Source organism: Zootoca vivipara, chromosome 9, assembly GCF_965207765.1.
Source record: "Zootoca vivipara chromosome 9, rZooViv2.hap1.1, whole genome shotgun sequence".
Classification (NCBI taxonomy): Eukaryota; Metazoa; Chordata; class Lepidosauria; order Squamata; family Lacertidae; genus Zootoca; species Zootoca vivipara.
Genome location: NC_142592.1, coordinates 51,609,481 through 51,637,130, shown reverse-complemented (window position 1 = coordinate 51,637,130; position 27,650 = coordinate 51,609,481). Strand labels below are relative to the sequence as shown.

Below are 27,650 nucleotides of genomic sequence, written 5' to 3'. Positions count from 1 at the left end.
CTGAACACATCGCTCCGTGTAAATAGCAATGACTTCAGCACTGTAAATACGCAGCACCAATAAAAGAATAAAATGCAGAGCTGGGTAGAGTCGTTACTCTGAAGTAGTCCGCTCCAGCCACTGTGACAGCAACCTCCGAATCTTTTTGGGGCTACTTTGGAGTTGCCGGGATGAGTGTGTCAGAGGCGGAGAAATGGCGGCAGATCGCGGAGAAAGCCCAACAGGACCTGCAGCAACTGGCGCTGCAGGCACAGGGGGAATTAGACGCAGCTAAAGAAGAAACCGAGAAGGTCAAGGAGGAACGGCTACAACTTGCGGAACAGGTGAGAGCACTTCAGGACAAAGAACTGCAATTAAGGGCGGTGGCGGTAGAGCTCCAAAACAAGCTGGACGCCGAGAAAAACAAGGCGGGAGGGGCCCCCCAACTCCAAGTGCTGCCAGGAAGGAGAGCGGGGACCCTAGTAAGTAAGTTCAATGGAGACCCGAGGGAATATCATGGCTTTGAGACTGAGATAGTGTATGCTCTTGAGCTGCACCATGATGACTTCCCGGATGATGAGCACAGGGTAGCCTTTATTGTGGAACACCTTACAGGGGCAGCCAGGGAGTGGCTAAGACCGTTAATAGCGACAAAAAATCCGTGCATGAAGAATGTCAAACTATTTCTAGAGGCTTTGAAAACCATGTATGCATCCGATAGTCATATGGACCAGACCAAAGAGGAACTGCATAATTTGAGGCAAAGAACAATGACAGTTCGCGAATATTGGGCGAGATTCACCATGCTAGTGCACAGACTGGGGTGGGAACTGCACTCGCCTCCGATGGAAGCGGCGTTCTACCTAGGTTTGAATGAGGAGGTGAAAGATGAGCTCTCAAGAGGTCCAAAGCCCAGTAATATGGATCAGCTGAGCAAAGCAGCTCTAGCAGTGGGGGTGAGACAGGAATCCCGGTGGAACGACAAGCAAGCAACGCGCGCAAAGCGGGCTTGGTTCCCACGGTCGGAGGAGAAGCCACTCCCCCAACAGCCACCTCACGCCATGCCAGGGGCTGGCCAAGACCAGGAACCCATGCAAATTGATAGCGCGCGGGGGGGGGGGCTTTTCAAACCCCAGCGGCGACAAGACGCAAGGAGGGAAGGGGCGGGAATTGCTTTCTCTGCAACTCCCCCCAGCATCGCGTCAGAGACTGCCCACATCGCAGAGAATGGCAAGGAAAGGCGGGAACGGTTGTGCCCTCCCCCACTGAAGCAGCACCACAGCAGGGAAACGGGAAAGCCTGGTTGCAGGAGACGAGGGGCAGCAGCCAGGCACAGTCAGCAGACAACAGCCCCAACCCGCCCACCCGCACAGCGAGGAGCAGAGCCAGCCCACCCCTCCCAGAGCAGGAGTGGTTCTAGAAGTCACACTAACGCTCCCAAATGGCTATCCCCTGACGGTCCTCGCCTTAATTGACAGTGGTGCCTCAGCCAACTTCTTCTCGAGAAACTTTGCAGAAGAGCACCAGATCCAGCTTCTGCAACTGGATTTTCCCCTGCACGTAGCCACCATTGACGGCAGAGAGTTGCTGGGAGGGGCCATCACTCATCAAACCCCCCCCCCATGAGAATGACGGTGGGAAGGCACTCAGAGACACTGGCTTTCAACGTCACAACCATCTCAGACCCCCCCATCGTTTTGGGAATGAGCTGGCTGGCGCGCCACGACCCCTCCATAAGTTGGCACCAGAGATGCATCACGTTTGGGTCGGACTTTTGTCTGGAACATTGCATGCAGCACCAACCAGGGGAGGGGCCTCCAATAGCCACGGTGGCCACCATGCACGTCAAGGGGGGTGAGGCGATACCCAAGCAGTACTGGGACCTGCAGGAGGTCTTCAGCGAAGCGGAGTCCGACCACCTACCCCCACACAGGTATTTCGACTGCCAGATCAACCTGGTGCCAGGGGCAACGATACCCCCAGCCAAGCTGTACTCCATGTCAGATCAGGAACTGGAGGATCTGCGTGCGTTTATAGACAAGAACCTCAAGAGGGGGTTCATCAGAGAAAGCAAGGCAGCAGGGGGCAGCCCGGTCTTCTGGGTGGACAAGAAAGACACGCAACAGCGCCGTCTTGTGGTGGATTTCAGACGGCTCAATTCAGTGACAGAGCCAGTGGCTTTCCCCATGCCCAGAGTGGACGATCTCCTGACAGCGGCACGCAGGGGAAAGATTTTCACCAAGCTAGACCTGAGGGGGGCGTACAACTTGATCAGGATCAGGGAAGGCGATGAGTGGAAAACCACGATGTTCACGCCTCTGGGCTCTTTTGAATATCTGGTGATGCCCTTCGGGTTGCAAGGGGGCTCAGCATGCTTCCAGGCCTTCATGCACCACGTCCTGGGGTCCCTTCTCTTCAAGAACTGCTTGGTCTTCCTGGATGACATCCTTATCTATTCCGCTGACCCAGTGCAACATGTGAAGGATGTCAGGGAGGTGTTGCAACGCCTGAAGGAGAACCACCTGTATGTGAAGCTGGAGAAGTGCAAGTTTCACACCAGGGAAGTGGACTTCCTGGGCTACAAGCTGTCAGACAAGGGACTGGCGATGGACAAGGACAAGGTGCAGGCCATCCTGGACTGGCACAGCCCCAGGACGCGCAAAGATGCCCAACGCCTACTAGGATTCGCCAACTTCTACAGAAAATTCATCAAGAACTTCTCGCGGGTTACGGCTCCCATCACGGACTGCCTGAGAGGCAAGCAGAAGTTCAGGTGGACGCCAGAGGCGCAAGCAGCGTTCGAAAGCCTCAAGAGGGTGTTCGCGTCCGACCAGAACCTGTTCCACGTGGTGCAGGATGCGCCCCTACGCGTGGAGACAGATGCTTCAGACCGGGCGTTGGGAGCGATCCTGTTGCAACTGGACGCCAACAGAGAGTGGAGACCTTGTGCCTTCTTCTCCAGGAAGCTGACACAGCCTGAACGCAACTACACGGTGTTTGATAGGGAACTTCTTGCGATCCACGCTGCTTTCCAGCACTGGCGACACTTCCTGGTGGGCGCCAAGCAACCCATCCAGGTGTGCACAGACCACAAGAACCTGGAGTTCTGGAGAACGGCCAGGGTGCTCAACCAGCGACAGATACGGTGGGCAGAGTTCTTCTCGAACTTCAACTTCTCCATCCACTACATCCCGGGGGAGCAGAATGTCAGGGCGGATGCCCTCTCCCGCAAACCAGAGTACATGGAGCAGGAGTTGCCACCAGCGCCCAGGCACATTTTCCCCCCATCAGCATGGTCCTGCGGAGCAGCAGTGGTGAGCGAGGCAGAACTCACAGCACTGGCGGCAGCTGATGAGTTTGCCACCCGCATCTTCAGAGAACTGAGAGGGGGGAGGGAGCAGGCAAAAGACTTTGCAGAACGCAGGGGGCTGCTTTTCTACAAGGGTGCACTGTACCTGCCCACCACCCAGCTTAGACGTGCGGTCCTCAAGCAGATGCACGATAACCCAACGGCGGGTCACTTTGGGAGGGACAAAACCACTCACCTAGTCATGAGACACTTCTGGTGGCCAGGGGTGCGGGAAGATGTTAGAGACTATGTACGGGGCTGTGACACCTGCCAGCGGGCAAAGGTAGTCAGAGCAGCGCCAGCAGGATTGCTGGAGCCCTTAACCACGCCACACAGGCCGTGGGAAGTGGTGTCCATGGACTTCATCACAGACCTGCCTGCGTCCAGGGGCAAGACAGCAGTGTTGGTGGTGGTGGACCTTATGTCCAAAATGTGCCACTTTATACCGTGTGCCAGAGCGGTATCTGCAGAAGAGACAGCCAAACTGTTTGTTGACCACGTATTCAGACTGCATGGCTTACCTTTAAGGATTATTTCGGATCGTGGCCGCCAATTTGTTTCCAGATTCTGGAGGCGGCTCATGAACCTCCTGCAGGTGGAGGTCAGCTTATCAACGGCTAGACACCCGCAGACCAACGGACAGGCGGAGAGGGTCAACGCCATTCTGCAGCAGTACCTGAGATGCTACATCAGCCAGAGACAAACAGACTGGGTGGATCGCCTGCCACTGGCGGAATTTGCCTACAATAATGCAGTGCACGTCTCCACAGGGGTGTCGCCCTTTAAGGCCAACTACGGGCGCGACCTCAGATCTTTCCCGGAAAGGGAGGGGGAGGAGGAGGAGGAGGGCCCACTGGCAGAGGATTGGGCGGAGGAACTGGAGACAGTGCACCAGCAGCTCAGAGAACACTTGGAGAGGGCCAAGGAGGCGTACAAGAAGGGGGCAGATCGCCACAGGCGACAAGGGGAGGTCATCAGGGTGGGGGACAAGGTCTGGTTGTCCTCGGAGGGCCTGCCCACCAGAGGGAGGTGCAAAAAACTGGAGCCCAGACGGCTGGGCCCCTTCACGGTCACGCAACAGGTCAACCCGGTAGCCTTCAGATTGGCACTACCAGAGGACATGAGGGTGCATCCAGTGTTTCATAGATCGCTGCTGTCGCCGTACAGGGAAAGTAGCAGGCTCCGAGACAGCGAACAAACCCCCGAGGGAGGGGGGGAGAGGGAAGGCAGGGAGCAACTCAATGAGGCCACGGCCATCCTTGATTCACGGAGAGGGGTGGGGGGCCTGGAGTATCTCATGGCATGGGAGGATGCTCCACCGTCACAGAATGAATGGGTCCCAGCCACTCAGATACAGGAGGAATTCTTGGTGGAAGAATTTCACGCCCTCTTTCCCCACAGACCCAAGCCCTGGCACATGGAAAGGGAGGGGGAGGGGGAGGGGGAAGGAGTACGGGAGAGCAGTTCACCATGGAGATGGGAAGCGGAGTTTGAGGAACCAGAGGAAGAAGTATGGGCGTCGCCGAGATCCACTCAGTCAGAGGAAGGAGCTGACTGGCAGCACATTTTTACCCCCACCAGCTCTGACGCCACGGACTTTTTGGGATTCCAGTCCTCCCAGGCGGAAGGGGGGGCGAGAAGGACTGGGGGGAGGTGTTCACACCAACGGGCTCGGAAAGTACTGAGTTCTTAGGCTTCCAGTCGTCACCGACACAGGGGGGAGACCTGGGGAGGGGAGAAGGGGAGCTTGGGAGGGGGGTGGATGTGAGGGACAGAGGATATCGCGAAGTCCCTCCCCTCCTGAGTTCAAGCCCATCCCCGAGCACAGGGGAAAGCAGAGGGAGTTCCGATTCCAGTGGGGAAGCAGGAAGTTGTGTCCGAGGCTCAGGCAAGGTAGCGGAGCCAGGGTCCCAGGTGGGACAGGAAGGGGCAAATAAGGGGGGGAGACCCATCCCCCCAACTCCGGAATTACGCAGAAAGAGGAGAGGAAAGAGGATGGGTCTGCCAAAGCTTTTGTGTTGGAGAAAGACGCGCCAAAAGCCATTCGGAGGTTCTGAACCCGACTGAACACATCGCTCCGTGTAAATAGCAATGACTTCAGCACTGTAAATACGCAGCACCAATAAAAGAATAAAATGCAGAGCTGGGTAGAGTTGTTACTCTGAAGTAGTCCGCTCCAGCCACTGTGACAGTTGGCAACCAGGAGCAGCTACTTCCAGGTTAGCGGAGTTCGTAACCTGAAGCGTTCGCAACCAGAGATACCACTGCAATCCTTTTTACAAAAGAAGATCGGTAGGATTTCCAATTGGTTATGGGTGGGGCCCCTATTTCTTCAACGTTGCACGGCAGGCAGAAATTTATCAGGTGAAACTTTGAGCAGCAACAGTAAATAATCACCATGCAAGGAAAAAGATTCATCTGCGGAACATCTACCTTCTGTGTAGCTGGTAAGGGTACATTTATTGATTGGCTGTATTGCTCACCTCATAACAGAAAACCTTTATGCTGTGTGCAATATGTTAAAATAATAACAACTTTAAAACAAAGCATTGATGTGATAGACAATAATAGCTAAACCACACGAGAGAGGAGAAAAGCCCAGTGTCGACGTGACTCATTGCATAAAATAATATAAAGTTACCTTGAAGAGTTAAAAGCAGCCCAAACCCCCAACTACATGAGCCCTGCCAGAAAGGAGTTGGCAATCCTTTTGGGTGGAAACCTAGGAAGGGGTGGCGCTAGGTCTCCTCTGAGATTTTTCTCATTAATAAGTAGCTTAGAGCAGCGGCATAGCTAGCCACTCGGGCACCCAGAGCAGTGCACATGCTGTGCACCTGGGTGCGGGCCGCCCACGGGGCGTTGCAGGCCGCCCACGGGGCGAGGCAGTGATCCCCACCCATGGGGGCAATTGGCAAGGCGATCCCCACCCAGAGGGGAGAGCGGAATGGCGATCTGCAGCGATCCCTGCCCAGGGGGAAGATTGACAAAGCGATCTGAAGTGATCCCTGCCCAGGGGGGGAGATTACCAAATCAATCTGCGGCAATCCCCACCCAGGAGGGAGATTGGCGTGGCGATCCCTGCCCAGGGGGGATTTTGTCACACACACACCCAGTGATGGCACTCAGGGCAGGCCACACACCCCTTCCTACGCCTCTGTCTTAGAGGTATACTCTTAGATCACCTCCAGACTTTGTAGGAGGGTTTCAAATGCATGCCAGATTTAGGTTTAGACTATTAAAGTGGATTGAAGCAATATGGCACAACAAATCCACTTCTTGCTTTAAAAGACAGGTTGTTTTGCAGGTAGGAAAGTGACGCTTATGCGCTAAAATTGTAGGGAAATGGGAGATTTATGGGAAGACATTTAGCCTTCCCACAAACAGATCCAAATGAATGTTCAAAAACATTGCATGCATCATGTAATTCCTGCACACACAAAAACCAGCTGATTGATAAGCAGCTTGTCTGCAGAAAGCTTCAGCTCTTAAAGAGAAACCTAAATCATCTCCTGTTTTCCTTTAACTCAGGGCTTGGGCACCTATCACCCTCCAAGTCCAATATGTCACCCTCCAAGTCCAATATGGCCAATGGTCAAGGATTATGGGAGTTGAGATCCAAGAATATCGAAAGGCCTACAGCATCCCTGCTTTAACTCCTCTGTTGTGTTCTGAGGAATAAGAACAGTCTCCACCTCAAGCTCATCCCACACTGTACTGCAATGGAAGAAGCCACACCTGTTGCAGCTCTGCCTGCTATATAAGGTAAAGCACCTGTTGAAGGAAGGCATTCACAACCTATTCATTTTCCACCCTGCTGCTCAGGAAGAGGAGATATTGTTTTTGTTCTCTCACCTCGAGATTCATGGAATTCCAGTGTCACGTGAGCATCAAATCCCAGGCTGAAGTAATTATTGAAAACACTGAGGGGAAGCTGCAATAATAAGACAAGGGGAACAAGGGAAACGCTGTGTGTGAAAAGAAAGATTAAGAATATGCAATGGCAAATGTTAGGACACCTTGGGCAAGAATGACTAGGCATGATGGCTCCAAATACTCATAGCAAGCTGCCTTGTTCTTTGTAACCCAATATTTTATGATCCGACTGCCAGCAGCTCTTCAAGAAGTATTATTTTCCCAGCTACAGCATTAAAAAATAATAATAACTGAGAGGCCAGGAAATGAACCTGGGTTCTTCTGCACATGCTCTACCACTCAGGGACCGTCCCCCATATGAAGTGGAAGGAGACAAAGGAGGACTTTGTAAAAGGAGCACAAAAAGGTCGCCTTCAGCCTGTAGGACCTTTTTCTCAAGCAATTCAGATTTCTTCTCTGGAAATGCCTCCTGCTACAGGTGAAGCATGTAGCAACAGCAGCTCACATCAAGTTTACAAGACTGGCTTAGAAGGTCTGCCTGGTCCAAAGCACCATTGAAGTTGCTACTGGACTGTTGCTAATTAGGGACGCTCATTAGCCAAGCTGCAGAGGCAGTAATGAATACCGTTTCGCTTGCAACAGCTCACAGGCTTGCTCAGGAAAGATGCCTGAATAGGGCCTGTTGCCATCATCAGCCAAGGAACCAGTGGGTCCCTGTCCACTGGACTCGTAAGTTTAGTTCTTTTGATTTTACTTCTTTTAAATGACCTAATGCTGCTAACAGATAGGGTTTATTTCGTGATTATTGGCTTACTCTAGTTCTGCCTTTCTAGAAACAGTAAACAACCATGTAAATAAATGCAATTATTTAAGCCAGAAAACTACTGTAAATTCTTAGCATTCCTGGGCAGCATTCCCTTGTCATCCTCCATGAACCCTGATTTTCTTCCTTCGGTTTGTTCCGGTAGAGGAAGATCTCATACTAACCTTCCGTGCTCCATCTTCTAGTTCATCTTGGGGCAAATCAGGATTTCTCTCCACCTGGAGGTTCCACCGGTCCAGTTGGACAATGGTCCCATCTTCTACATGGCAGAGAATTTTTGCAACAGGCTCATCTGTGTATCCCTGAAAATAGGAGATATTCATAGCCTGGTGTCAACAATTGGCATTTGTACTCAGTAAATTATGTACAGTATTGCAGAGACTTGATCAGAATATGGGATCGTCAATATTATTAAAAGCTTGTATGTGAATTCCATTATTCCAACCACTTTTCAAGAGAGAGTGAGAGAGGTTGCTAGAATTATTATGGGGGGGGGGTAATACTCCCAGAAATTCCCAAACATTAGACCAAAAGGAGATTTATGCATTAAGAATGAAATAAAACCGAGTAATAGTAGGGCAAGTTCTCAGGCTCAAACGAGATTAGTTATTTAGTGTTGCTGTTTGTTTTTGCTTTTTTGTAATGAAAAACAGACTGGAAGTACTGTGATTGGGGGCAGATATGAGGTAGGTGGGGGGAGCTGTTTAACCCTTTTCCTTCCAGCTATTTGTCTGATAACACATAACACCTAAGTTGTTTTCCCTTAAAGGTTTGGAAATAAAAATCAGTTAGTGGGGAGTGTCTTCTGTCCATAGAGGTAGGGGTGAGAAATTCACTTCAGTTTGCATTTTATTGCAGACTTGGCTAATTTGCACATCTTAAAACAATAACTTAACCAAAATGCAGCTATCCTTTGAAATGCCTTCTATTCGCAATGCTACAATGCAGTTCTGCACACAAAAAAAGAGTGTGTGCGAGCATGTGCATTTTAGGGGAAATTGCATTTAAAACATGCATATAAAAACCTCTTTAATGATGATGGTGGTGATATTAGTGAAAACAACATAGAAAAATTCATTATATGTGAGGAAATAGCAAGGGAAAGGGGAAATCAAGCAGCCCTTTCTCTTTCATGCTTCACACATCTCTTGAAAGTGGTACCCAAGCAAAGAAATGTGTACTTTGTATCCACCAAGGAAATGCCTACCGGGTTCAATGATGGAGAGGCCTGCCACCTCCTAAAGGGAATATTCAGAAACCTCTTCTCCTTCTCCTGCTTCAACTAGATCTCACACCTTTCAAACAGCAGCCGGAGAATGTCTGATAAAATATTTTGAGGCATAACATGCAATCCGCTTACCCCTCCCCAGTTGAGGGTGCGTGCCAGGTCATTCCCAGTGCCAAGCGGAAGTACAGCAACAGGAGGCTGGGGGTTCAGCTGCAGCTCATCCAGGATGGAGAGGATCCAGCCCACCTAAACATCAAATATTACAGGAAAGGAAATGATATCATAGGCTACGGGGCAGGGGAGACACACTACTTGGGATTCTCCGAACGCATATCTCAACCGTTTTCTAGTCTGTGCCATTTTATTTCTGCTGGTGTGTGGTTTATACTATGAATTTAAAGATCAGAACCCGAAAACCAGGATCACCCATTCTCAGCCTAACCTACATCACAGGAGTATTAATGGGGATAAAAGGTTGAGAGAAACACGTACGCTGCCTTGATTTCCCAGCAGGTACGTTGAGGTACAAATGTAATAAATAAGTACAAACAAATAATTTCACTCATGTCCCCTCCCTGTGCCATGGCCCTGATCCAAATCACACACAAACACTATCATTCACAAATAGTTTTCTCTCCACCAAGAAGAAAACTTGCAGTTGCAAGGAGAAAACATTTTGCCTGCGGGTTTTCCCTGTCGCAGCTAATAGCAGCTTGGGGAGGACTTTAAGTTTGCAGAGGAAATCAATCAGGGGCAGAAGTTGGGACAGCAGCACCCCCATAATAATATAATAAGACCCTACTGGACTAGGGCAAAGGCCCATCTATAGCCCAGCATCCTGTTCTCACAGTGGCCAAAACTCTTTCCCTCTCCCTGCTCCTAGATTCCTTTAGGGTTCATCTCCCTTTCACCCTCCATGTTGTACTACAGCCCCAGTCCAAATTCTCTACTTGTTCTCAGCAGCTGCATTTTGAGAAATAAAGCTTTGGGGGTTTCAGCTGAGTTTTTTTAAAAAGTATATTATTATGGATCCTAAATGCTCTGCATGATCTTTAGAAAATTGGATAAGACACCCTCCGAATTGTTCCGAATCAGAAGGCTGACTGAAAGAGTCTAGAATACAGATTGCCTGAAGTTGACAGTGTTCCATTTTATTGCCAGAAGAGGGAAAAGTTAACAATTGGGCAGGTACACTGGAAAATCTCCCACTTTCTGTTTCTTTCAATAATGCAAAGTAATATCTGGTCTCATTGAATATTCACTAAATCCATTTGAGCAAGATTTTCATTTCTAGATTTAATGGCTTTTGGAACAACGAGACGTTAATTTGTTTCTAACATAACCTCAGCATAGATAAGTCATGTGCCTCTCATATTAATGAGAAGATGCTGCCCCCGTTAGCTCAAAATGTGAAATGGAAGGAATGCCGGAACAACAAACCCAAAGCCAGCGTTTTAAAATACAGCTGCGCACATCACATATATCAAGTGGTGCAAGATTTCAGGGCTCTCTGCACGTAGAATCAGACAGTGGGGCCTTTGTGATATGTGGTTGTATTTATGCACATACATGGGCTGAGCATAAGATGCAAGGTTCACAGCATTAGCACTGCAACATAACTTTCTCCTTTGCTCAGGGAGACGGAGGGTGGAGCAAAGCCATAGCTTTGAATTCAGCACAGGGAACCTGGTCAAGCCTCTGTCTCTTTTCCATGCCAAGTTCAAGACTGCCAGTTACGGTATTTGTTCTCCTACACAGGCTCTAATGACACTTCCCCCAGCCAGGGATGGCTGGCTCCCCCTTCTGCCCATCTTCAGTTAGTCATTTCTGTGTCAACCACTCACCTGTTATCTTTACTTATGCAGCCGGATCATTTACAGACTTGGCTGCAGCCATTGGCTTAATAAAGAGACTGGTTTGACCCGTTTAGCAGCGCCTTTCTCCCTTCTTGCAGACATAAATCACAAGCTTAGAGGAGATCCCAAAGATGACACCCCCCAATACTATAACTATGAGAGAGGCAGAGGCAGAAGGAGATAATCTCCCATCTGCCAGAAATGTCTTCTATAGGAAGAGCAAAGAAGAGCAGTCATATACAGAATTCCAAGGCCTGGTTTACAAATTGCTTGATTTATCTAAACTTTACTCCTGCATGCTGAGGCAAGCTTCACACGTGCATGATTTTACACTTGATAGCTGTAGCACGGTGACTTGTTTGCATGTGTGGATCATCTCAGGTATAACCTGCAGAATCCGGGTCCGGCAGCCGTGTGACACCGGAAGTTGCGTCGACGTGTGTCGCTTTGCCCTTCTATGGGCACCAAAAATGGCCGCCGCCGGCTTCGAAAGTCGCTTGTACGCATGTCAGGAAGTGTGTCGGCGCAACTTCCGGTGTCGCTCTGCCCATCTATGGGCACCAAAAATGGCTGCCGCCGACACCGGAAGTCGCTTCTATGCATAGATGCGACTTTTGAAGCTGGTGGTGGCCATTTTTGGTGCCCATAGAAGGGCAAATCGGAAAGAAAAAAAATGGCCCCTGGCAGGAGAAAATAACGGAGAAAAATGGGAGACGAAGTGATACGGGGGACCACCAGGAAAAGGTAAGTAAAAATGGGGGGTTTCCCGGGGAAAACGGGGTACTTGGCAGCTATGGGTATAACAACTCAAACTTCCCAACACCTAACAAAATGCTCTCCATTGGAGTCATATAACGCTGCCACTGTTCGTATATGGTAATAAAGAATAGAAAAGTCAAGTCATGTGCATGGATGTGTGAATTAACCGTTTATGACCAGCAGCTGCCTGCATGAAGTAGCTTCACTATGAAGCCTTCTGCTATTTTCTATCCATGCTGTTGCACCCATGAGGAACAGGGCACACATTGGCATAGCTGTCAAGTTTTCCCTTTTCTCGCGAGGAAGCCTATTCAGCATAAGGGAATTTCCCTTAAAAAAAGGGAGAACTTGACAGCTATGCACATCGGAAGCTAATTTATACCAGGTCAGACTATTTGCTCCTCAACATCATCACCCCCTTTTTTTCTTGGCGTGTGCTGTTTGTCAGTGGTGATGTGACCCCTTTTGTGCATTCGGCTCACAGCAATTTCCCTCCTTTGCTTATTACCCCCCAAAATGTTGTGGGACTTACCGTTCCATCCCCACCACAGGCCAGGATTCGAAGATTTGGCATTTTCCTGTACAATTCAAGCCTATAAAAAGAAAACAAGCATGGAAAAAAAGCTGATGTGATGATTCAGCCTGGGGGCTATAAGTTGGCCAACCCTGCATTGAAAAAGCAAGGAGAGATATGCCAACAAGCAACTGTAAGCAGGTGAACTGCCCAGGTACGACCAGGTGTAAACAGGTGTGGGCAGGTCAGTTAGAGCAGATGACAGAGAACTACCGGTATAAGACTAGGACATACCAATAAATATAGCAGGAAATAAGTGGGGTCCACCAAATGGTTCCCCCCCCCCCAAGGATCAACATGGGAAAGGGAAGCAACATCACAGGGCAAATGAAATGGCAAGGAGGGGCTAGGACTTTAGCAGCATTCAGCATGGATGGGAGAAAGGGCACCATTTCAATCAAAATGCCAAAAATTTATTAACTCTAGAGAGAAACAGAGGCAATAATCAAGCCCACACCCAGAAACTGTGTGGTCAGGTGGCCTAGTGGAGTGGAGAATCATTACAGAATATTACAGGCCTAAATACGGGCAGACTCATATGTTCGAAGTTTTTTTATTGTTATTTGACTGAGTGAAAAATTAGATAAACGTTGTTTTTATTATTAAATGATTAGTTTTCTTATCTCATCTTTCTTCCATCATAGAAGTCAAGGCAGCATCCACCAGGTTCGTTCTTGGCCTCCCATCCAGATACAGAAAGACTTGTACCTGCTTAGCTATGTTGCTGTATCACATATCTTCAAACTTAGGGTTGCCATACGACCGGAATTTCCTGGACATACCTAGAATGCCGCTTTCGGAAGCAGTGTCCAAACGAAAATTGATAAAAAATGTCTGGGGAGATCTGGACATATGGCAATCCATGTCGGCAGTGTCATCTTTGGCGATTTCCCTTTAAAACAGCTCAACAACTGTTCTGTCCGGATTTTCACTGTTTGAAATATGGCAACCCTATTCAAACTACATGTGTGGCTTTTTGAAACGTGGCACAATTTCTGCCAGTGATCCTCTTGGCTATATCAATCCTATTTGATTTCATACATACTATTTAACATCCACACACAAAGCAGTCCACGACTGAAAGTGCGATGAAAGCAGCACCTTATAGGAGGTCTAGTAACTATCGGAGAGCACCACCTCGTGGCCTTGAAAAATATGGCCTGCATTTCAGATAATGAAAAGTTGCAACATGGAAGTTTACCACTGGTTAGTTTCTCCCTGCAAGAAATCTGTTTTGTGTAGAATTCATGCTCAATTCACATGCACCGAGATGAAGCTGCTGACTTGTCTCACAGTGCTAGATTTACATATAAACTAAACAAGCTATATCTTAGGGCCCCACTCTCTTTGGGGGGGCCCAAAAAATTAAAGGGGGAAAATGGAAGTGCATTTCTAAAATATAACTTTTGTTATTGCCAAATGCCAATGTGTTTGCATTATTAAGTTTGTTATGGGGGGAAAGCATTTTAAGTTAGAGCTTAATAATTATTTCACTATTAATTTACTTCTTCTTAAATGTATTTCACTATTAACTAGGGTTTTTGGCACCCTAGGTGAGGTCACCTTCTGACGCACCCCCCCCCCCCGTGTGAGTGGCAGGAGGGATGAAAAGGGGCACTGCTTCCTTCCTGCTCTTGGCCGCTTCCTCCCGCTCGGCCCAGAGGCGCCCGCAGCTTCTGATTGGCTGCTCAGCCAATCAGAAGCTGTGGGCACCTCTGGGCCGAGCGGGAGGAAGCGGCCGGAAGCGGCAGAGAGCAGGGAAGAAGCGGTGCCGGCAGCGGCATGGAGACAGCGGCCGCCACTGCTGTGCGCACCTTTTGGAGGCTGGCCTGGGCGGCAGACGCTGTTTCTGTGCCACTGCCGGCACCACTTCCTTTCTGCTCTCGGCTGCTTCCCGCTCGGCCCAGAGGTGCTCCTGCAGCCAATCAGAAGCTGCGGGCGCCTCTGGGCCGAGCGGGAGGAAGCGGCCGGAAGTGGCCGAGAGCAGGAAAGAAGCGGTGCTGCCAGCGGCACGGAGACAGTGTCCGCCGCCCAGGCCAGCCTCCAGAAGGTGCGCACAGCGGTGGCGGCCTCAGAGAAGGATCGCCTCCCGCGTCCTCCTCCCCACAGTGCCCCTGTTCGCCAGGTGCCCTGGCACCCCCCAGCCCGAGCCTAGGGATGGCCCTGCAGGCGGCGGCGGGCGGGCTGGCCAGCGCAGCGCCCCTCAATTTCAGCGTTCTAGGCAGTAGCCTAGTTTGCCTTTAGTAGCGCGCCGGCCCTGACTATTAATATACTTCTTCTTGACTGTATTTCAGTTCAACAATTACTTTGATAAAATACATATTTTGTTATGTGCAAATGGTTTTAGGTACCTATTAGGTCCATAAATTACCATATAGCGTATATTCAACACAAAAAACATTGATAATTTGTTGTTGACAAAGGACAGCTGGACATATAAAGGGCCTCATTACCTTCAGTAGCTTAGGGCCTCACCAAACCTAAATCCGGCCCTGCTCAGGGCTCTCTCCTTGACCTAAAGTTCAGCCCGATTCCAATTCTCTAATACACAATCTCAGTATTGGATTATATAGAAGAATTGTAGAGCACATATTCTGTTGTCATTTTCAGGTATGCAAAGTCAGAAGGCATCATGTTGCATGCTCCTCTTCCAACTTATTTGCATTCCACAGAATTTGCATTCCACCCGTTATATATCCATGCACTGGATTTATCCTAAATCCTAGCTTTATCTGAAGTTAGGTTGTTGGAGTCAAGGAGCCAAGGATTTCAGCAGAGATGCTCTTTTTAAAGAACTCTCTCCCCAGGGACTGACTGTGACAGAGACAAAGGGAGTTTAACTTCCCTTCCTTCCATAAATTCTTCTGGACCACCTTGTGAAAGATGTGTTTATTCCAGCCAGTATCTCTTAATGGTTGCTTCAAAATGCCAATTTTGGTACCCTTCAAAATACCCATGCTAATGCTAAAAAAAAAGTGCAGAATAGCAAACCACATCAAACATCTCAGAACTTACGCATCTCTTGGTCCTTCCTGAGAGAGGTCAAAGACCTGACGTGGGTTCAAGTACCACATGAACATCTGGAGAACCTTAGTACCCTGTCAAGAAAGAGGAAAAGAAAACAGTCAACTTCTCTGAAGTACAGTTCTTGAATCCCTGGACAAATGCTGCAGCAATTTATTTATTTTTTAAAGAATTATTCATTCAGGCCAGTAAAATGTTCTCTTAATGGCCTGAGCCAACTGCTGGGGCAGCTCCTTCTCCATCTTCCCCTGCTTAAAAAAGACCTGCATGTGTATAAGAACATAAGATGAGCTCTTGCATCAGGCCAAAAGGTCCCAGACACTGAGATCCAGCACTGGCGGTTCCCTCGCTGCAAGAAGTAAAGTTACAGGGAACCAGGCAGAGGGCCTTCTCAGTAATGGCGCCCGCCCTGTGGAATGTGCTCCCATCAGATGTCAAGGAGATGAATAATTATATAACTTTTAAGAAACATCTGAAGGCAGTTGTGTATAGGGAATCTTTTTAAGGTTTAATGTTTTACTGTGTTTTTTATATATGCTGAAAGCCCAGATGGGCGGGGTACAATTAATCAATCATTATTATGACTATTATTATTATTATTATTATTATTATTATTATTATTATTATTATAGTTAAAGCTATGGTTTTCCCAGTAGTGATGTATGGAAGTGAGAGCTGGACCATAAAGAAGGCTGATCGCCAAAGAATTGATGCTTTTGAATTATGGTGCTGGAGGAGACTCTTGAGAGTCCCATGGACTGCAAGAAGATCAAACCTATCCATTCTGAAGGAAATCAGCCCTGAGTGCTCCCTGGAAGGACAGATCGTGAAGCTGAGGCTCCAATACTTTGGCCACCTCATGAGAAGAGAAGAATCCTTGGAAAAGACCCTGATGTTGGGAAAGATGGAGGGCACAAGGAGAAGGGGACGACAGAGGACGAGATGGCTGGACGGTGTTCTTGAAGCTACTAACATGAGTTTGACCAAACTGTGGGAGGCAGTGGACGACGGGAGTGCCTGGCGTGCTCTGGTCCATGGGGTCACAAAGAGTCAGACACAACTAAACGACTAAACAACAACAACAAAATTATTATTATTACTTGTGCTATCAGCCCCCAAGTTGGCCTGAAAGGACTCTGTCACTCTACATTTTATATAATGCATTTGTTTTAATATTTTAACACTGTAAACTGCCTCAGGTGCCTTGGCAGAAAGGCAGAATACGTATCCAATTGATCAATAAAATGCATTACTGAAAACAAAATCCTCCGCTCCAGAAGCATTTAATTCAAGATGGAAGCATTTACAGTATTTCTTTTTTAAAATCAATTCATTTTACACCCACATCTTTGACAAAGACGCAACATGCACAAAGGAGCCAAGTTCGGTGTTCCATGTTTACCTGATTCCCTCCACTTTTTGGATTCACAAATACAAGCAATGGTTTCATGAGTGGGGAAGAGATGGGTTTTACCACAAAAGGACGGCCTTTGTTCTCCTAGAAGAAAGAAAATTAAAATGGGTCAGAAGACATTGGTGTGTGCTTTATGGAATGAGCATGTTGACTCGGGATGCCATGGGAGAAGGAAGATCACAGGTTCTTCCATCCCTGAATTAGATATGCAAAATTACCAGTCAGAGACACCAGATAATTCAAGATTTACGAAAGAGATGTGGGTGACGGCTTGCATGTTCTAAATATGTTTACAAGAAGCTACACATGTGCCATCATTTTAACAGCAACATAACATTCGAGGAAAGAGATGGACTTAAGTCTTTCAAGCTATGAGTCTGTCCTCCATGAGGAAATGAAGGCAGTTGGCAAGGGAGAATGGACCTCCCAGTATCACTTTGTGTGACTGAAGAAAGGCAGATGGGTGAACGTTTGGTTTCCTGACCCAATCAGAGTGCTGTACGGGTTATATACACACTCCTTCCACCATCTTGATTGACAGTGGTAGCGGTCAACATCACAACTACTTTCTTGCCATGATCTTCTTCCTTCTCCAATAGTTCTCCAATGTGAGACACTTTCAAATGACACTTTTCACCCCTATCGGCAAAAGTTATGTGTTGCCCCATTTCTGCCAATGTCTTCCTACTCTTAGACCATATTTACAATATAAAATTTAATCGTCATATCATCCCCTCAGGGGACTTGAGCAATGTAGGGGGGGGGAGAAAGATTAGTCTTCTCTAACAGAGAATTCTAACAGAGAACTCGCCAGCCTTCAATCCCCATGTCTCTTTGTGGGAATCCATAACAAACTAGAATTCATCCTCTTGGATTTCATTATCAGTCCTATAACTGCACACTCAAAAGGAAGAGGGACAAGAATCATTACTTCAACTATTACAGTTTTTAATAAAATATATCTGGCCTGGGAACAGTGGAGACTGAAAACACTCTCCATTGACTGACTGGATTATGACATCAAGTTTACATTTCGGAGAACCTCCTAGCTTTTTCTGATAGCTCTACAGCCACCTGTCAGGCCCCCAAATAGTTCTAGGAACCCCAGCTAATGTCAGACCCTTAAAGTGTGCATTAAAGATTTACCTCATTGCTCCTTTTGCTGGCTTTCCTCTTGAAAGACGTCCTCTTCTTCCGCCTGGTCGAATTTTTCAGTGAATTCTGTATATATATGTTTTTTTAAAGAGGGGGAGGGAGGAGAAGGGGAAGAGTATTTAAAAAGAACAAACTGAAAAGGAAAGTATCCCTATAAGAAACACTTCTGTGGCAGTACCTTTGGAGAATGATAACACCACACATGCGTGGGTTGAAAAAGACATGCGCCTCATGCTTTTACACTGTCACACCACCGGTTATGGAGAAAGCCACACACTGACTGAGACCACCAGACTGGTACTTTCAGAACTGGAGACTTTCCAAGGCTGCGAGGGAGAAGAATACTAGATGCTCCCATAGACTCACATAACAGCACATGTTGTACCTGCCAACCCTCCCAATTCAGGTAGGAGACGCCCGTTTTCCTTCCGGGGCTCCAGTCTCCCGCCCAATCAGGTTCGTCTCCTAATGTGGAGACCATCTGTGTAAAAAGGTGAAGCAGAACAAGATAAAACGAGCTAAGCCTCATGGGATTTATTGGTGTACTTATTCATTCCTTTCCAAGCTACGCCACTCCCACTTCACTGTACACTCCCTTCCAAAGAAGCCTCGTGTGATGTCACTTTTTCTCTCGCTCCTTTGCTTCCATTTCCTTCTCTCTCTTTCCCCCTTCAAGATGTCCTCTACTCTGGGTCAATGAAAGGATTGCATGAAGGTGACGGCTGGCTGGTGAAGGACCCTGTGGGACAGGCAGGGCAGAGAAGGTCTCCCAGGCAGGACGGGAGACGGGGAGAAGAAAGGGAAGCTCCCAGACGAGGGCTGCAAGGGCCTACCCATTTCCTGTGTGAGACAAGATTTGAGACCTACCTGTGAGATCCAAAAGAGTCACAACAGCAGTACTGCCACCATACAAATATATGGTTAAAAATAACAATGATTAAGATGTGGATCCCAAAATGCAAAATTTGGGTTGAAGGAGAGCCCCAGATCTGAAATGTAGCATCCTTGTGGATTTGATAAAGGAATTCATGAAAGAATCTGGTCAGTGGTTAATCGAGCAGGATATTCCTGGATTAAATAAATCTGGTTGAATAGGGTGTTCTTAACTAAACCAGTTTCAGACATGGCTTCTGACATGCAATTCTGCAGGGTTTTCAGCATGGTCAATGTTTAATAATTCAAAGTTTGTGGTAAACAGGCCCAAGCCATTTGGCTAGAGCATTTGTCTCACATGCTTGCTAAAAAACTGGCCAAAAGGGCATCCTGCATTCGTCTCTGGCAACATCCTCCCAAAGTGCCTTTGATGTAGATCTACTATCTTTCACAGGTTCCTGTGTGTGTTTTACTGCTTTTACAATTTCCCGCTTCTGCTCCTGTTCACATGCTTTGTAGTGTTGATCAGGGAAATGTGAGAAGGGGGTAGGATTTCAGGATAGCTTTGTTAATTATTCACTGTACTAGAATCTTATTGGAGCGTTTGAATTCTGGGTTGCCACCCTGATTATAATAAAAATGGCCTGGAGAAGGAGGAGGGAATCTTCATTCTCTTCCTCTCTCTCTCTCAGGGCTCCTTGCTGGTCAAGAGCTCTCATCCTTTGTCTTTCTTTTCCATGTGGCTCTGCCACACTGAAAGGTTGATGCCTACTGCTCTATTCGAAGGGATACATATGAAGACAACCCTCTGTTGGAAGGGATTCCTGTATCTGAAGAGCTGGCTGGCTAGAGTCCAGTTCAAAGGTAATCATAAGAAAGAAAAGTGAGGGTCTTGAAGCTTCCCCTGGTCAGCAGATTGGAAAGCCACATAAGTCACCTAATCAGAAGCTTCCCGCCTATGGTGGAAATGTATTGGGTGGGATTAAACTAAGGAGCTCTGACAGTGGGAGGCAGCACATACAGTCTTAGCTACAGCAATGGGCTTTCCCCGCCTCTCCTCCTCCCGCATGTCCCGTGCTCTTGTGACACTGTAATAGATTAACATTGCATTGCAGGTGGATTTCAGGATGAAAACACTCAATGGTGATTTTCCTATGCTTCTAGTTACAGGTAGGTAGCCGTGTTGGTCTGCCGTAGTCGAAACAAAATATAAAAAATTCCTTCCAGTAACACCTTAGAGACCAACTAAGTTTGTCATTGGTATGAGCTTCCGTGTGCATGCACACTTCTTCAGATACATAGGTACCAATGACAAACTTAGCTGGTCTCTAAGGTGCTACTGGAAGGAATTTTTTTAATTTTGTTTCCTGTGCTTGTTTCACTTGAGGGAAATGTGCAAAAGAAATGCACAGAAAATTATGGATATTGTAAACATGTCTTATTTTCCCCAAATATTGCCATTACAAAACCCAAGTCATGAATTTGGGTTTAACCCAATTTCTTACCAATGAAAATGCAGCAAAGCTAAGTACCTAGACAAATTTTATTTGTAAAAAACCAAGTATGGAAGTGAGCAAGGCTCAGCCTCATCCATCTCCACGCAATGAGTGATCGCCAAAGAAAGAAGCATACACCCTGCTTCTCTCAACCCTTGTAGGTGAAATATTTAGTTGCTCTAAATATCTCAGAAATCTATGGCTTATAAGTCATGCTAGGTAAGAAAGATTATGAAAATTGCAAAGAAAAGCTAAAATTTTGCTTTTCTAGGTCACACAAACCTTGCCAGAAGCACTGTTACTCTCTAGGTCAGGCTAACTGGATGCCACTTAAAATCTGATTTTTTCATATCATGTGTTCTTAAAACTATAAGATGTGCATTCATTACTCAGAAGAAAATGGAACATGCAGATTGTGTACTCATTATTCAGACTACCTGGGATCTGTCTATGTACTGCTTCCTTCCCCTTCTCTCCGAGACACATATTATATTTTTTTCACTAGTCAGGCCTGGCTCCCTGACAATAGCATAATTTCAGGAGCATCTTGTCTGCTGGAACACAGTCCTCTTTCACACTAATGTGTGTGTGTACATCTGTGTGTGTACATCTTTGCAAATCCATAAGCATACATAGAACAAATGGATTCATGTGCCCATGTTTTTCTATCTCAGAATTCCTTAATATTTTAATCACAATTTATGGGAAAGGCCTCTGAATTTAACAGAAAGAAATACCATAACAGAAAGGCTGGAAGGAAATGTTGTATTTGAGAGGCCTGATTTAACCCAAGAGCATGTGTCATAACTATTATTTATGCATTGCCTGGAAGAATCAGAAAATAATAATTTAAAAACCCTGCATGCCAAAGGTGCAAATCTCTTTGCATAGGAGATAAAAAGGGGGGAAGTGATTACTTGGCATGTGTAGATAATTACCCACACAAGCCAAAGAATCACTCCCCCCCCCCTTTAGGCAAAGGTTGAAATGTATTGGCATGCATATTTATTTTATTTTAGTAGACACGTGTATGCTGTTTTTCTGGGCAAAGCCAGTCCAAAAAAAGCTTACAGCAATAAAAAGCACATTTATTTAATCAATCAATTTTACCAAAGAGAGGGGGGGGGAGAGGGAGGATAAAACAAATTTCAAAAAAATAAAATAAGACCATCCTAGGCCAAGGTAATCATTTATAGTGGGGTTGTAAAGCTGAAGCAAGTTAGAGGACCAATTTCCCTTTCTAATAGAAATCTAGTGGTCACAATGACTTTGACAAACATTTCATTTCTGTTTCATGAACATCATTTTAAAACTACTCTTCTCATGGCCAACCATCCACTGCAAATGTTCTACTTCTTTGGTTATATTCAAGGTGGGGCAACACTGCCAAGGCAGGCCAGGATGGTTGCTTTAAAAGAGACTCCATTGTTAAAAGTCCATTTCATGACGACCACCCACCTTTTATCCCCCAGTGCCAAATGGTCTGTGTTCCAAATCTCATCAGGCACAGGAAGTCAATCATAGCCGGTGGTTATTTTTTTCTTTGCTTTTCAGATTAAAAAGTTAAAGATCAGAAGAAGACTTAATAATGTTCCTGTGTTGGGTCATGTATGACCTCGTGTACACAGAAGACTGCGCTAAAGAGAGTAAACTAGCAGAGACATCCAATATGTCCTCCATCTTGTGTAACGGAATCTGCTTGCGCAATGGTACTTCTGGTTTATTTTCTCCAACCTCTACTGTCCCCGTTTCAAATGTCCTCAAAGTATGTTCCAGGTGGTCGCCGCCCAACCCCCTGGAGCTGATTTTGTAGGCATGCAGAAGGGGAGGAGAGGAAGGAGAAGCCCCATTTTGCAAGCAGAAGCCCACTCGTACTACATTGGATCTCACCCCAATTTCTTCAGGTCAAAGTATACCAAACCATCTTTCCCTTGACAATCAACAGTGCCATTTCCAAATGTATATACACAAGTTACCAGGGGAGGGGGAGGGGAAAACATCCCTCACTTTCCAGAGAGAACTAAATGCTTAAGCATTCAAAAATACCCACCAGATAGTAGAGGAGACCATGAATGGAGGTACCAATGAAGGGACAGAGTAGGGACAGGGTCAGCCCTACCATTAGGCAGAGTGAGGAGCTGCCTCAGGTGGTATATGCTTTGGGGCAGGAAGCGATGGTGAGGTGTTGGAGGGTAGGGTTGAGTGTGCTACATGGCCTGCCCTGTGCCCCCTAAGCTAGAGGGTGCTGTTCTATCACCAGGTTCAACTCCTAGTCTTGCCAGATGAATGGGCAGCAGGCAGCCATCTCATTCTTTGCCTCAGACGGCAAAAGTCCTTGGTCCAGTCCTACATAGATGCAGCCCTGAACCAACTGCCTCAGAATCTTTAAAGGTACAGGCAGTATCTCCAGGTTGTAATCCGGCAACTCTAACTCTATTCCAGGAGCAGGAAACTGGATCCTTCCTTATCTCTCCCAAAACACACCCTGGTCCAAATATGACACGTGGGTGGAGCCACACTCACGTCAATCACCTGATGCCACAATGAAGTCACAGATTACCCCCATTTTTTTTATTAATATTAGGCTTGCCACCACCCACTGGCCAGCTGCATCTTAACCTGTCCTAGCTCTGAGAAGGGCAGGTGTAAGGCAAGAGGGTGTGGCTTGGCCAAAACAGCTTCAATGGCCAAATTGGGGGGGGGCTGGTGGTACTAATTCAGCCCATGGGCTGGAGGTTCATCACCCCCTCAGCTACATTCAGACAGGGAAGAAGGATAGAAGAATTCCAATATTGCTTCCAACAATGGCCCCACGAAGCCTAGTATTCTGGTTCTCCACAATCCAAAACAATATGGTGAAGGAATCCTCCCCAAGGAGTAACTGGAAAGGCCGGATAATGGTTTATAACACTTATGAGTGCAGAAGGTGGTGGGTTTGTGGACGAAAGGAAGTGAAGCATGCCCGTCTGGCAAACCATCAGGTGTTTAAGCCAAGCGAGTCAACCAGCAGTGTCAAAACAGACATTGGCATGCAGTTACCTGAGGTTTCTTCACCTTAATGATCCAGGTGGGAGGTACGATAACAGCCGCATGAGCTCCGAGGGAACATGGCTCTTCGATGTGCTGCAGCATGAAGCAGGTGACCTTGTTGTGGAACTTGAGAGAGGAAAAGAGAGGCACCAATGAAACAGGGAGACAGGTGTGAAAGAGAAAATTATGTTGTAAAATGGGGCTGAGAAATCTTTCGGACCCAGCAGGCCAGATCCTCATCTCTCCATCCCCACAAGCCAATTTTCACAGTCAGGTGGGACAGGCATCTGACACCACCATGACATTAGATGATTGGTACCTGTCCAGGTCCCTTGCACAGGGCTTCCAACACACCTGACAACTAGCTGGCTGCCAGGCACTTGGGAACTGCTGCGCAAGAGGATCTGCCAGCCGCTTGGCTCGGGAACCACTAAGCACAGGAATTGCAAAGCAATATATACCTGGCGGGAGGGGGGGGACACCTATGAAAACGAGGTGCTTTTTCTTTAAATGAATGCTTTTATGCTCTTCTGGGTATGCTCAGTATTTTACATTTCCCCTTCCCTGACTCTCTTGCCAGATTTTTTTGGTACGCTGTATCAATAAACAATCATCTTAATGGACCAAAGGAAGGAAATAAAAGGAAAAATAATGCCCTATTAGTGCCACGAGTTCAAGAAAAAGGAGACGTTCTTCAGTATGTTTGTGGGAGAGGAATGCAGCATGTCCACCTCTCACAGTACAGATACTTGGGCATTTTAAGGAGGGCTGAGTGGGAAAATAAAAAATAAGCAAGGTAGAGCCTGCCCGCAGGATCTTTTCTTATTAGAGATGCTGCCTATGCAATCAAAGCAGAACCGTCCAAGCCATGCTGGCGAGACGGTCACAAGCACTCACACAGTTCACTGTGCAAAAGTCACTTACTGCCTGCTTGCACCAGGAACAGCTGATGGCCACAATCTCTTTACTGTGGAAGGAGAATTTTTGCTGAAAGCCCTGTAACGACAAGGTGAGTTTATCACATTCATCACCTAACAATCACATTGCACAGCTGTCCTGCCCCCCCCCCCAAAAAAAATGTTTGGTGTGTACTACATTGCATGGTAACATTTTATTTTCCTTACAAGTGAGACTACAGGGGAGTATCTTCCTCTTTTGTTAACCAGACCTTGATTAAATTGTGGTAGGACCACCAAGGGGCAGATAAAATAGGAGGGGCTGCCAAGGAGACAGCAGATCTGGCCTCCCAGGAGCACATCACAGCTGTTGCTGCCATCGCGGCGGCTGCAACAGCAGCAGGCAAGGCATTTCCTGAGGGCCAGATCTGCTATCCCTGTGGAACCTGCTGCCTGAGGTACTTGCCTCAGCTCGCCTTATGAGTGGACCGGCCCTGTGTACTTCACATGCTTTTTGAATGGTGCAACGGAGGCATAAGAGAATCCATTTCTGGGGAAACTTCATCCAATGCTCCGTTCACCCATGACGTTAATGAGACTTAAGTCTAGATGTCCAATCTCTAGTACTGTTTCTTCTAAGCCCTGATGCCTTCAGGGTTTTTTGACGGAAAATAGGGGCATACACAGTCATCTCCCCTGACCTTGGAGAAGTGGGGCGTGCAAACGTAGAATTCTTTTTGGCTGCATCTGAACTCCTTGCATACTTTGTGCAAAGCAGAAATAAGAATGTAAGAAGAGACCTGCTGGATCAGGCCAACGGTCCATCAAGTCAAGCATCCTTTTCTCACAGTGGCCAACCAGGTGCCTATGGGAAACCCACAAGTAGGACCCAAGCACAACTGCACTTTCCCCTTCTGGTATTCAGAGGCATCACAGCCTCCAACCTTGGAAGCAGGGCCTAGCCATCGCAGCTAACAGCAACTGACGGCCTTCTCCTCCATGAATTTGTCTAATCCTCTTTTAAAGTCATCCAAGTTGTTGGCCATCGCTGCATCCTGTGGAAGCAAGTTCCATACTTTAACTATGCGCTGTGTGAAGTGCATTCTTTCATCTGTCTTGAATCTTACAATATTCACCAACATGGGATGCACACGAGCCCTAGTGCTTTGAGAGAGGGAGAAAAGCATTTCTCTGTCCACTTTCTCCATGTCATGCATACGTTTACAACATGTCACCTCTTGCCTTTTCTCTAAACTTAAAAGTCTCAAACTCAAATTTTGTCTATATAAAGAACCAAGAAGAGGGAATGGAGGGAAGTCATGAGGTCTAAAGAACCTCAAAGACAAGGTTTTGAAAAAGATATTTGTGAATTTGGGCATGGGAGGGGGAAGTACTATTGTGATTAAATGTGGAATTCAATTGTGAAAATCAATAAAACATTATTTTCAAACTCTGCAACCTTTCCTCAGGGGGAGTCTCTCCATCCCATTAATCATTCTGGTTGCCCTTTTCTGAAGTTTGTCTAGGTCTATGGAAGATAACACTGTAAAATGGTAAGACCGTGAGCACAGAGGGTCGCTTGTTGGTTTGGGGACGCAGGCAAATGTCCAAGTATTTTGCCCTCTTTAACCAGAGGACCTGCTTTATTTGCAAGCAACAATAATCAAAACTTGGACCTTGTTTAAATAAATAAATAAATAAATAAATAAATAAATAAATAATAATAATAATAATATATTATTTGTACCCCACCGATCTGGCTGGGTTTCCCCAGCCACTCTGGGCGGCTTCCAACAAAAATCCAAAATACACTTAAATGTCACACATTAAAAACTTCCCTGAACAGGGCTGCCTTCAGATGTCTTCTAAATGTCAGGTAGTTATTTATCTCTTTAACATCTGATGGGAGGGCGTTCCACAGGGTGGGTGCCACTACCAAGAAGGCCCTCTGCCTGGTTCCCTGTAGCTTTGCTTCTCTCAGTGAGGGAACCGCCAGAAGGCCCTTGGCGCTGGACCTCAGTGTCTGGGCAGAACGATGGAGGAGGAGACACTCCTTCAGGTATACTGGGCCTTCATGCTTCAGGTACATGCGCACAGCATGTTCTCTGGAACCCAGCTACAGCCTCTGCCCAAATCCTCCCCATTTTTTAACACAGGTGTGGGGAACTGGATCTGGCTACTGGACTGGAGCCTTATCTGCCCCATCCATGCGGGAATATTTTGGCCACTGGATAAAGCCTCCCATCTGTCAATCACCTGGCATCAGATGTCAGGTGACCCGCTTTGCCCACGTAGACTCAATGCCGTTGCATGCAAAGCACTGTGCGCGGGACTTGATTGACAGCGCCTCCTACTCCCACCCCTTGGGCCCAGCCACATTCTTACTTGCCCCGTACCTGACATAATATATGGCACTAGGTGGAAGAGAGAGGGGCAAGGCCTTGGCAAAGTGGCCCACTGACTGGAGGTTTCTTATCCCCGTTTCAACAGCATCTGAATACCGTACCTCCTGCCTTTACCAAACTCCTGCCTGACACACACATATATAATAGGAAATTGTTTCTTAGGGATGCAGTGAAGAGCCAGGCTTCAAAAACTGCAGGAACTTTATAACTGGTGCACGTAGAAAGATAAAGAGATAGATTATTGGGGTATTTTTTCAAGTGGAGGAGAAAGAATAAGAAAGATGGTGAAATTATCTTGCTTCGCAGAAAAGTATTAATTCAAAACAGGCTGAGAGGACTGGGTGATCCGAGAGGCAGAGATGCTACTTGGAGATAATGGGACTCTGATTCTTTTCTGCGGTTCTTGCAAATTGATTTTTTTTCCTAATTCACTAAACTTGAGAAACGGGGCTGTAATGAACAAGGAAAGATGAGCTGGGCATTTAAGCAGATTTGAAAAGCCCCAAATTGATAACAATTTTGAATATCATATTGTTTAATTGCTCGAGGCGCTGAAGGCTTTATTAAGACTTCCAGCTCTCAAACCACATAAGTCTCTCATAATCTTGAGATTTGAGTCTGCAAGGCCCTTCCTGCATTGCCAGTGCATAAAATCAGAACACTGTGCAATCAGACTTATTATCTTCTGTGCTATTTCATGTTTGCTAATGCTCTACCAAATGATTGTACTGTGTGCTTCCCTAAGATGGTGCTTTGGACTACAAAACCTGTCAGTCCCAGCCAGCGCAGATGAAGCTAGGATTTAGAGTAAATCCAGGGATCTTGGTGCATAGCGGTGCAATCATGTGCATGCCCTTTTCACGTGTTTCAAGCAGGCACAATGCATGCATGTGTGTGTAAAGAAGGGGCCAACTCT

At 47.0% G+C, this 27,650-nt stretch overlaps 1 protein-coding gene across 1 annotated transcript in view; it reads right to left on the bottom strand.

Annotated features, from left to right (window-relative positions):
* DGKI (diacylglycerol kinase iota) overlaps nt 1–27,650 on the bottom strand; it is a 146,632-nt gene that overhangs the window by 103,762 nt on the left and 15,220 nt on the right. Inside the window, exons 6-14 of the mRNA XM_088652247.1 lie at nt 24,358–24,429; nt 23,443–23,559; nt 18,026–18,100; nt 16,868–16,963; nt 15,457–15,539; nt 12,400–12,460; nt 9,385–9,498; nt 8,189–8,326; nt 7,181–7,259 (exon numbers count right to left, since the gene is read on the bottom strand). Of these exons, the coding sequence (XP_088508373.1) occupies nt 7,181–7,259; nt 8,189–8,326; nt 9,385–9,498; nt 12,400–12,460; nt 15,457–15,539; nt 16,868–16,963; nt 18,026–18,100; nt 23,443–23,559; nt 24,358–24,429 (835 nt within the window). The remainder of the gene's footprint in view (nt 1–7,180; nt 7,260–8,188; nt 8,327–9,384; nt 9,499–12,399; nt 12,461–15,456; nt 15,540–16,867; nt 16,964–18,025; nt 18,101–23,442; nt 23,560–24,357; nt 24,430–27,650) is intronic.